The sequence below is a fragment of the Protopterus annectens genome, chromosome 17.part0 (genome assembly GCF_019279795.1).
Source record: "Protopterus annectens isolate FY-2018-M chromosome 17.part0, PAN1.0, whole genome shotgun sequence".
Classification (NCBI taxonomy): Eukaryota; Metazoa; Chordata; order Ceratodontiformes; family Protopteridae; genus Protopterus; species Protopterus annectens.
In genome coordinates, this window is record NC_056751.1 from 590,812,525 (window position 1) to 590,824,791 (window position 12,267).

Consider the following 12,267-nt stretch of genomic DNA (forward strand, 5'->3'; position numbering starts at 1 on the left):
TAGGACCACTTCACTGAAAGCTTACCACACTGAAAACTCACTTGACTGAAACTCATTTTGTTGAAAGTTATAAATGGCCTTTTCCCCACTGTAGTGCAACCCTGGAGTTAGTATATAAAGTAAGGGGGTGTGGGGGGGCACAGCCATATCTTGGTTATATATTCTCTTTTGGAAACAGTTATTCATTGCATTTGTAAGTATCACTGTATATTGTTTAAAATATTTATAATATGTGGGGGGCATAGCCCCCCACACCCCCTTACTTTATATACTAACTCCAGGGTCGCACTACAGTGGGGAAAAGGCCATTTATAACTTTCAACGAAATGAGTTTCAAAGAAATGAGTTTTCAGTGAAGTGAGTTTTCAGTGAAGTGGTCCTAGTAATTTCATTTTCAGTCAACTGAGTTTTCAATCAACTGTAGTAGACCCATATGTATATATATATATATATATATATATATATACATATATATATATATATATATATATATATATATATATATATATATATATATATATATATACACATACATATATATATATATATATACATATACACACACACACACACACACACACACACATATATATATATATATATATATATATATATATATGGGTCTACTACGGTTGACTGAAAACTCACTTGATTGAAAATGAAATTACTAGGACCACTTCACTGAAAGCTTACTTCACTGAAAACTCACTTGACTGAAACTCATTTTGTTGAAAGTTATAAATGGCCTTTTCCCCACTGTAGTGCGACCCTGGAGTTAGTGTATATAAAGTAAGGGGGGGGTGTGGGGGGGCACAGCCATATCTTGGTTATATATTCTCTTTTGGAAACAGTTATTTATTGCACTTGTAAGTATCACTGTGTATTGTTTAAAATGTTTATAATATGTGGGGGGCTACGTGCCCCACACCCCCAATATGGGGGGCTGTGCCCCCCCACACCACGTTACTTTATATACTAACTCCAGGGTTGCACTACAGTGGGGAAAAGGCCATTTATAACTTTTAACGAAATGAGTTTCAAAGAAATGAGTTTTCAGTGAAGTGAGTTTTCAATGAAGTTGTTGTGTCTTTCGGCTTTTCCGGGTTAGGGGTCGCCACAGCGGAACTCTAGTCCGCTAATGATTGGCAGTATATTTTTACATGCCGAGTTGCCGGCCCTGACGCACAGCCTTCAACGAAGGTACGCCCATTCACGCATGTCTCCACACAGAAGACGGTCTAGCTGAGAATCGAACAGGACGTCTTACTGTGAGACGACAACGCTACTGCAGCACCACCACCGCAGTGAAGTGGTCCTAGTAATTTCATTTTCAGTCAAGTGAGTTTTCAATCAACCGGAGTAGACCCATACATATATATATATATATATATATATATATATATATATATATATATATATATCTATATCAAAGAAGATTATTAAGATAAAATACCCACTAAAAGTAAAAATAACTACAAATCTTTCTCTAAATCAGAAAGTTAAGAACTAACAGCCAACAATGTTTGATGCTAGTCCATAATGATACTGCACACTCTGACCCAAACAAAACAGATTTTACACCGGCCACAGTTATTACTATTCCACTGATTCCACAATCCCAGCCATTCCCTTTAATTACTATGGAACAAGTTCTCTCAAAAACTAAAATCTCCTCATTCATGGGTCATTATAATATATTAGGTTGTCTGATTATCAGTATCAAATATGGCCTATCTTAACCAATACCTAACCTACTTAACCTAGGCCTCTACACTGGTTGTAGTCCTGAAGCCTGGAAAACATCTACATCCAGTGTCATTACATGAGTGGCCCAATCACAGACTCTGTTAACTGCAGACCCATTAGTCTCACCAGCCTCATATGTAAAGCTATGGAGAGCATTACCTCAGACTTCATTAAGTTGTATATTGAAAATCTCTTAACCCCGGGCCCTCATTATTTTGATTTTGTATAACAAAGGTCCTGCCTCTTTAAATTCATTAGTTTCCTTGAAAAAGTAAATGAAGCAGTTGATGGCGTTATACTGTACATACGCCTGGCCAAGGCTTTGACACTAGTCCTCATGCAGGTATTAGTATTGACAAATTTGTAAATCTGACTATAAATTTTTATATTGTATAGTGGATAGTTAACTGAATGACTGACAGAGCCCTTGTGCTTAGATTCACAGGTGCCCTTCTGAAATTAAAAAAAAAGTTACCAGTGGTGTACTGTGGAGATCAGTTGTAGGTCCTCTCCTACTTGGCATCTATATTTCACACCTTCAGGCCAACACTCCTGGCCTAAGATAATCTGTCTGCAGACAACTGTAAATTGGCTGCTGTTATTTAATCGTCCACTGACTCACAATTCTACCAATATTTGTTAGACCATGTTAATAACTGTTACAAGAACACCGGTCTCAAAATAAATGTGAAAAAATGTAGCATAGCTCACTTTGGTAAATAAAATATTTTCACATACCACATGGGTGGTGCACCGAGGCACTTGAGTTGATAATGCCTTATTATTTGACCATCTTGCTTCCATAGTAGTTTAGAAAGCCTTTTGTCTGTTTCATCTGATTTACAAAAGCATTCCCACTAGATATAAAGAAGCTGGGGGGGGGTACAAAAAACACATTAAGTACATGGGGGGAGCAAGCATAACCATTACTGGGGGGGGGGGGGGATTCCCATCTCTGACCTTTCAGCAGGACCTGCTGTCCTCCGACTTTTACCTAGGCTGCATTGTTTAATACTACATCAGTGTGGAAGAAAAACACATTATTTTTTCGGATTTGTTGCACATGTTCAATCTGGAATTTATTATAGTGACGTGGTAAGATAAATATAGCAGGCCATATATTGTGGCTATGCTCCTCAAGGACTTCAGGTTATTCAGTCTAAGGCAGGGTATCACTGGCACTGGAGTGATCACAGTTCTAGTTCATCACTTAATCTGAACCAGATGAATGCGGATAGTAATAACAACTTTGAGTATGCTGCTTTGGTAAGCTCAAATAACATATTTCTGCTTGTTTGTCGTCCACCCAGTTATACGAAGACATTTCTACATGAGTTCATGCATGTCTTCATTGAGCCAGTTTATGGTTACCCCGATAGGTAATTTTGGGTGATTTTAAAGACTAAACAAATGATGACTCCTGTGAACTGCTCATGAAACATCTTAACTTTTGTAACAGTTTTGGCTTCAGTTAGGCTCTTAATACTGCTAAACATAAGTCCAGATATTCTCTGCAGTTGGTGTTCCACTTTGGCCTGGAGACCAAGGCCTTGGTGGTATAACAGCTTTCCACCAATTATGCCACCCACTACTGAACTGGCTCTTTTCATTCTTGTCATATAAAGCAGCTGTAGATGATGCAGAATTCTGTAGCAGAGCAGCATTATTGATTGGGGGGTTCCAATCATGTCATATAAAGCAGTTGTAGATGGTGGAATATTCTGTAGCAGCATTATTGACTGGGGGGTTCCAGTCGTGTCATATAAAGCAGTTGTAGATGGTGGAAAATTCTGTAGCAGCATTATTGACTGGGGGGTTCCAGTCGTGTCATATAAAGCAGTTGTAGATGGTGAAGAATTCTGTAGCAGCATTATTGACTGGGGGTATCTGTTTGTGTCATATAAAACAGCTGTAGATGGTAGAGAATTCTGCAGCAATGTTACTGAGTGGGGGTTTCCATTTTTGTCATATGTAGTAGCATTACTGACCGCAGGGTTCCATTCATGTCATAAAAAGCAGCTGTAGCTGATGAAGAATTCTGTAGCAGCATTATTGACGGGGGGTTCTATTCTTGTCATATAAAGCAGCTGTGGATGATGCAGAATTCTGTAGCAGCATTACTGACTTGGGGGTTCCCATTTGTGTCATATAAAACAGCTGTAGATTATGCAGAATTCTGCAGCAGTGTTACTGACTGCAGGGTTCCATTTGTGTCACATAAAACAGCTGTAGATGATGCAGAATCCTGCAGCAGCATTACTGACTGCAGGGTTCCATTCGTGTCAAATAAAGCAGCTGTAAATGGTGGAAAATTCTGCATCCATGTTATTAACTTGGAGTTTTCATTCTTGTCATATATCCTCTCTGCTGTGGAATCTACAATGGCTGCTCATTGCCTCTCCTCTGTTTTACATCTTAACCAACAGCTCCTACACAGCCGAGGTACCACTTATGAGAAATTGCTTTTGGCTCAATTTGTCCTGGCTACATGCTACAGGTCATCGATCAACAGGTATGTGTGCAAGACTGAATAAATCCAGGGGTTGTGAAATTTGCTCTTACCCCGTGTTTGTGCTGTCTCAGAGTTAGTGTACATAATTAATAGGGGGTGCTGCAGGCAGAAGACTACATACACTAAAGCTGTTACTTGGCGCATGCATACATGTGCATTGATGTCTGCATTTTTGACATTTTTACATCAACATCCTGTCAGTCGACAATAGGTGTTTTCACTTATTAGTGGTACACTAATATATATATATATATATATAGGTATAGTAAGTACACTGTTTAATTTGATATGTATTTCAGTCTACTTAAAAGCAGACTGCATCTCCTTTTACTTTAGTGTAAAAGAGAAATGCAACTTCACACACAAAATACACATACACAGTTCTGCAAAAGTAACACTGCACACACAAAATCAATCCCCTATTCCCTTAGAAATGAAATTCATTAAACAAAAAAAGAAATAAAAAATAAAATAAAATAAAATGCAGACTAAAGTACTCACAGCAAGTAGGCAATCACAAAAAACACACCCAAATCAATCTGACCCGAGATTAATCTGACTAAATGCCTAAGTAAATTAAAATGTCAACAATCCCTGACATAAACCTTAGTATTTTATAAAAATAAATAAATAATTAATTGGCACTCCAAAAAGATTATTAAAACACCTCCGTTCTACAGCAGAAATCTATTTGTAAGACACTCCATTCAAAAAATAAAAACAAGCAGACATCTTATGCAATTACCACAGCCTACTGAAATCAGTGGGAAACAGTAGTTCAAACTGTCAAAAAAGGGTTTATGTACTAATTGAAAAAAATACTACAATTTTAGGACTTACGACTTTGACATCTGACGTTTCAAACCAAATTCCCTAATCCTGCTCTATAAAATATTTAATTTATTACACATAAAACCTCCTCAACTACACCACACTTTGTGTGTGTGTGTGTGTGTATGTGTGTGTGTGTGTGTGTGTGTGTGTGTGTGTGTGTGTGTGTCTGTCTGTCTGTCTGTCCAACTACAGACATATTTATGAATTCACATAACTGTCAAGGTCCAAGAATGACAAATGAATAAGCAAAGCATATCAGGTAATTCACTTCATCTTGTTAAAAGAAGTGAGCAGGTTGCAGAATGTGCTCCCTTTTGTAGACTAGCCTTCTTCAATGGTCATTGCTCCAGTCTGCAATCATTTTTCACCTAGGGTCATCAATCTGCTGGAAAAGTTAAGGCTGTGTCACTGACAATCACCTACCACTAATTTTCAGGAAAGTTCACCATTGCACACACATACACACAGTATGGTATATCCAAGTATCTGGTAACATCTCCAACCTCCCACCCTTGTAAATATGGATATAAAATGGAGGAATGAAATGTCAGAATAACAATTAGGGCTCTGGGGAGATCTGAGGTCAGCCAAGTTAAAGGGGAACATAGAAACATTTTAATTAAAAGAAAGGATAGCTGAGACCACGCCCCCACGAGTCACAGTTACTGACCACCCAAACTAAGCTTCTGTTATGTCTTACAGACCTGTGTAGTACAGATTTTGCTCCTTAACTGCATCTGGTTGGCTATGATGTATAATAGCCGCAGCTACTTAACAATGGTAGCCTTTTCTCTTAGCAGCTCACAGCTTATGAACAGATGTCCCTTGTGAAACAAAATGGAGGAACAAATGTCCTCCTGTCTGGATCCTATAAGCTGCCAAATATACAACTGGAGGTGACAGGTAAGTTGCCAGTTCATGAGAAGGTTCAAGATATGTGGGAGGACTCTCAGTTCAAAAAAAGAAATGCAAAAAATGCATTTTTTAAGGCATATAATCAAGATTAATTTTCTGTCTTCAAAGGAATTGAATTCAATAACAGTATAATCAGGCATTAAGGCCAGATGCAAGATTGCAGGATTATAATTAGAAACATTTAAAATACCACGCAAACACAAGGCAGGGGACTACACACATGCAATCCAAATTGAAATTGTAATATTTTGGAAAATTTTGGAAAATATTTTGGAAAATTGCCTTTTTTATCTGGAAGAACAATACAATGAGCAAATACAACAAAAAATTTCAAGGTTTCTGAAATTAGACATGTGAGTTTCAGCAGATGTCAAAGAAAAATGTAATTCTACTATTATAGTACTTACATATACCAACTGTGCTTCTGAATTTGATCCAGCTATATCAGGGAAAAAAGAAAATAGTTTATTGTTATTATTAGACAAATCAAACTCATCTCTCATTTTCTTTTAGGTAATCAGCCTTAAAGAAAATACTTAGTGGAGTTATATTGCAAATCTGTCACTTTTCATCTAGAGTTGGTAAATTCAATGATTTAGTGATAGCAATACTGCAGTATGCAGTGCTGCAAAATGAAGGAATATTAAAACATTATATGATCACTTGTAGATATACTCAAGAACTGCTTTACTTCATTATTAGGTAATCCGGGAGAGCTACACCCTTTTAGAAAGTGTTCATTTACCCTGCCAATAGCTATGTACAGGTCATAACATGCTGGCTAGTATTTCAGCCTATTAACCATCACTCAGCTGGCCATGAGTTAATTACACAGTTTGGGAAATCGGGGTTCATTCCACTCCTGGTATGCTGGTATGAAGCTATGAAGGAGGGGACTGCTATCGCTGTTTACTAAAATCTACAATAACGATATTTTTTTTTTGTTTGTTTGTTTTTTTAGGATGGGGATAAAAGGCATGTTTATCAATGGTCTTCACATGGACAGGATCAATGGCATTGAAAGCAACCATGCAAACTTATACCATCTCCACTTGCCAGATTAGCAGCTATAACTATTACTTTGCAATAAAGAGACCTTTTTCTTTAGCAACTGAATGTGTGGAGATCCTGTGTTGTGGAAGTGGATGTCATCTGCGTATTGAACAAAAGGTTTTGGCATCTTCACATGCAGTTTGTACCACAAAAGTAAAACACTGAAAACATCAGCTGAGGCAAGAGCATGTGAATCAGTGAGTAATGACTTTTCTACTGTTAGGTTCTAGTCATGTAGTAATGTCGTACACCCAGGCACAGTAGCATCACTCTACTTCAGAAACTGTGGTTGAATTCAAAAAAGGGATGAATGTATCAAAGAGTAAAAGGATTTTCAACAATAAACCAGAAGAAAGAATGGATGCAGAAAGAAAAGCAGCCAAATAACATGTGTTAGTCTTACAGTGGACTGCTAAAATGACTTTCAACTGAATTATGTCCAAAAATTGCTATAAGTCTTAACTTATATATTCTACCTCTGAAAAAGCAGGGATGTCGAAATATTAGAGGCAGCATATATAAGACAGAATAGGAGGCTAAAGCAACATTTCTTGGACAGGTAGGGTGTAACAGTATCATGCATTAGACAGAAAAATGAAGAGGTTGGTTATAGTGTGATTTTTCACAGTATCACAATCTTGAATGCAACACATCCAACACAATAAAGATTACAGAGAATGCAATTTCCTTTTAAGATTTTTGCAGTAAACCCTCCGTAGCAGTAGCCTCTAATTTGTCTGATTAATGTTACTACTATGGAATTTTTTTTAAGGTATTCTATATGGTTAAGGCTAAAGGCAAGGGCAAGTTTAGGGTTAACACATATTACTAAGGTGGGCAGGTAAATCTAAACGTAATGCACACTTCAAGTATCTTGGTATTTGGCCTGACCAGTCTCTCAACTTCCATTTCCAAATTAAAGAAATGAATTCCAAAACCAACTCTGCTGTTTTGGATAAAAAGTACACTACACTTTTTATTACCGCAGACAGGGGAGCCTGTGGGATTTTTTTTGCAAGGTAGTGTAAACTCAGAGCCCCCACAAAACAGTACCCCCCCACCCCGCCATTGCAGTGTCCCATTACTTGGATATTTTTCCCCAGTTACCATAAACACTGTTCAAAACTCTCAGTGTCCACACTGTTTTATGTTTTATGTCTACAATGATTACAGATATTTGGATTTAATTTACAACTTTTATTTCAAATTTTATAGCACAAACACTGATAGACATTTGCTAATCCTAAACAAAGCAATAATCCTACAATGAAAACAGACAGCATTAAAATGTTTCTACCTTTGAAACTCACATTCATTGAAAAGTACAGTTGTGTACACTTACCACAAATGTAGATGTTTGACTGTATTCACTGTTGCAGTCATTACATTTGGGTAATCTGCTGGCAGGTTGCCCTCAGTTGGCCTGAATAACAACGTCTTGGGTCCTGCATCAGTTGTTGTCCCTTCTTCCATGATGTCAGATCGTCAGGGGTATAAAACATGCAGCTGACGCCATTACATCAGTTTTTCTTGCCCCAGATGTCAGGTGCCCCCCAAATGGCGAGCAAAATATATATAACTATATAACTAAAAACACAAAAATATACCTCCAAACAAAAGCAAATACGCCAAGAAGGCTTTTAAGCATAATAAAAGAAAGAAGAGGTATAGTAAAAGAAAAACGGGGCCGGAGGGAGGGTAACCAGGAATGCAACAGTGAATACACTCGAACATCTACATTTATGGTAAGTGTACACAACTGTACTATGTTCATCGTGTTTCACTGTTGCAGTCATTACATTTGGGTAGATTCCCAAAGCTAAGGTTGGGAAGATGGATTTATACAGCATTAGGACCAGCTATAAGGCCCTGCAAAACAGCAGTGGCAAAGCCAGCTCTGGATTTAGAGAAAAATGGTAAGTGATGATGCTTGGTGAAAGTATGAACTGAACTCCAGGTAGCAGCTTCTAGAATATCCCTGGTAGGAACACCTCTGAGAAAGGCTGCTGAAGTAGATGCAGCCCTGGTGGAATGAGATCTGATCCCCTGGGGGATAGGTTTTCCATGGTTCTTATAACAGAAATTAATACAATGGCTTATCCATTTAGAAATGGTTTGCTTTGAAACAGCCTTCCCCCTGCCCCTGCAGCAAATGCTAGCAGCAGTTGTTCAGAATTTCTTCGAGATTTAGTCACTGTCCAAGTAGAATCTGAGTTGTCTGTGTACATCCAATGAATGCAGAATCCACTCTCCCTTGTTCTGTGGATTGGGAAAGAAAGTTGGCAAATCAATGGACTGATTAAGAGCCACACTGGATACCACCCTGGGCATGAATGATGGATTGATCCTGAGTGACACCCTGTCCGCATGAAAGATGATGAAAGGCTCCACTGCCATAAGGGCCTGTAATTCAGAAATCCTTCTAGATGAAGTGATTGTTAAAAGGAAGGCTGTTTTCCAGGAAATAAATTTTAAGTCTGCAGTTGCAGCTGGCTCGAAAGGAGGTAGAGTGACTTTCTCCAATACAAAGTTAAGGTCCCAGGCAGGGGTTGGAGCTCTCCAGGCTGGTCTCAAGTTGTTGGCCCCTCTGAGATACTACTGTGGAGGAGGATGAGAGAAGAGAGGGGGTGGTCTGTGTTGTAATGAGCTGAAATGGCTGAGACATGGATTTTTATGGAAGAAAAAGACAGGCCCTTGTGAAGCAGCTCAGTTATATTGCAAAATCTGAGGTAAATTGGGCACTGCTGTGCTCATCCCTTGAAATTGATTCCAGCACAGAATCTTTTCCATTTGTCAGCATAAGATTTGCTAGTGGCAGGTCTTCTCGCCTCCAAAATGACATCTATCACAGGTTTGCTGAGGGATGCTAAGGGTGAATTTAAATGATTAGCCAAGCTGCAAGATTCAATGTTTGGAGCTGAGGGTGCAGAAATTGGTTCTCCAGCTGAGACAGTAAGGAAGGTGTCTGAGGCAGATGCCACGGAGAAATGTGTGACACACTGCGCAGGAGTGGGTACCAGTGTTGGCGAGGCCAGTCTGGAGCAATCAAAATAATTTTTGGTTTGTCCTGTTTGACTTTTAGTAGAACTTTGGAGAGCAAAGGCAGAGGGGGAAAGGCATAGACTGATAGGTTTTTCCAGCTGAAGGACAGAGCATCCACTTTCCAGGCTTTTTCGTGATGAGTTCTTTTGCAAAATTTGTCCAACTGGTAGTTATGGGGAGAGGCAAAAAGATCTATGTCTGGGCTCCCCCATTTGTGTGTCAACATGTTGAAAATCTGTGGTTCCAGTTTCCATTCATGAGGGTCCATGGGATTTCTGCTTAGTTCGTCTGCCAGAACATTCTGCTTTCCTCGCAGGAATTGAGCTTGTAGTTGTACTTGGTAGCTCAAGGCCGTGTTCCACAATGCCATGGCTAGTCTGCAGAGGGGGTAGGAATGTGTACCCCCCTGCTTGTTTATGTACCACATAACCGTGGTGTTGTCCATCTTTATCAGTAATTGTCCTGGATGAAGACAGTCCTTGAAGGCTGTCAGTGCATTCTGTACAGCTAGCATTTCTTTTTGATTGATATGAAGGTGCATTTGATTTGGGCTCCATTTGCCCTGAATGCTCTCAACTGCCATTTGAGCCCCCCATGCATAGTCTGATGCAACTGTAGTTAGGATTTGGGTGGCAGGGGGTGGTGTGAATGGCAGTCCCTTGTTTTGGTGGCAGGCCTCTGCCCACCATAGGAACTCTAGCCGCAGGAAAGGTATGATAGGAATCATTGTTTCCAGGCTGTGACAAATGTTGACTCCATAAACTTTTTAAGTACCACTGAAGTTTCCTCATATGCAGTCTTGCATATGGAATTAGAAAAATGCATGAGGCCATGAACCCCAAGGCTTGCAGTATTTGCCTTGCAGATAGCAGGATTTTTGTGGCCACCTGTTTGAAGTAAGTCACCAAATGAATTTGCTTTTCTGGCGTAAGGAAAGCCATCTGGGCAGTTGTATTCAAGCTTGCACCCAGGAAAGTAATTTTTTGAGAGGGTACCAGTTGAGATTTCTTTTCGTTTGTGGTGTACCATAGACAGATTAGAAGTTTTTTTTACAAAAGCCAGATGTTTTAGAAGAATGGCCTGGTTTTCTGCCTGAATTAGACAATCGTCCAGGTATGGATATATTTGAATATTTCTTTGCCTGCCAAATGCAATTACTGGAGCCAGGCACTTTGTGAATACCCTGGGCGCAGCAGAAAAGCCAAATAGCAGTGCGGAGAACTGATAATGCATGCAGCCTTCTTTGAAGAGTAGGAATCTTCTGCAAGATTCCCTGATTGGGATATGCAGGTAAGCCTCTTTTAGGGCAAGAGTTGCCAACCAGACATCCTTGCCTAGCATAGGAAGTAACTAGTGAAGAGTCAGCATCTTGAATTTTGGAATGTCCAGAAAGGTGTTTTAGAGTAGACAGGTCCAGAATTGGACACCATGATTTGTCATTTCTGGGTACCAGGAAAAGTCTGGAAATTAAACCTTGTCCTTTTTCCTCTTCTGGTACTAGTTGAATAGCCCCCATGTTTAGGAGGGAAAGTACTTGTTTCTGAGCCTCTGCCCACTGATTTGGGGGCAGGTCTGGCCACCCATTTGGAGTTGGCAGTGTGTGGGAATGAAATCTGTATCCATGGGATACTATATTTAAAACCCATTAGTCCTGGGTTATAAGTTGCCAGTTTCTTGAATGAAGAGCCAGTTTTACCCCCAAAGGGGCAGCTAAGAGGCAAATGCTTGGTAATTTCAAAGGGAAGTCATTGAGACTGTTTACCATAGGGTGGTGCCTCATTGTTTCCAGATTTGGAAGTGGAAGCACCCCATTGCTTAGATCTGAAAGTCCCTTGGGACTGAAACCTGGTGGTTTTGGAATGTCTGGGTTTTGGCGTAGTGCCTCTGGAAGGAGATGGAAAGGACCAGTTCTTAGTAGGCCAATGCCTACTAAATCTAAGAGGTTGCACTTGTAAGAAATCTTTCACAGTTTGCATAGATTTAGCTTTATCTTCCATCTTTTTTAAAACTTCTTCAGCCTTATTGCCAAATAAGCGGTCCTGCTGTAAAGGAGCATCCAAAATTTTTTGCTTTAACATGATCAGGCAGAGATTGCTCCTTAAGCCAAGCATGCCTTCTAGCACAGAGGTTGTAACAGCAGCCCTGCAAGAGGCCTCTAAAGAATC

The 12,267-nt window shown here is 39.5% G+C and overlaps 1 protein-coding gene across 9 annotated transcripts in view; it reads right to left on the reverse strand.

The window, feature by feature from the left end:
• The window catches only part of BRSK1 (BR serine/threonine kinase 1), a 1,260,562-nt gene that overhangs the window by 283,337 nt on the left and 964,958 nt on the right, over positions 1–12,267 (reverse strand). For all 9 annotated transcript variants that reach the window (XM_044059120.1, XM_044059119.1, XM_044059121.1 and 6 more), the window contains exon 9: positions 6,415–6,446. In XM_044059120.1, the coding sequence (XP_043915055.1) occupies positions 6,415–6,446 (32 nt within the window). The remainder of the gene's footprint in view (positions 1–6,414; positions 6,447–12,267) is intronic.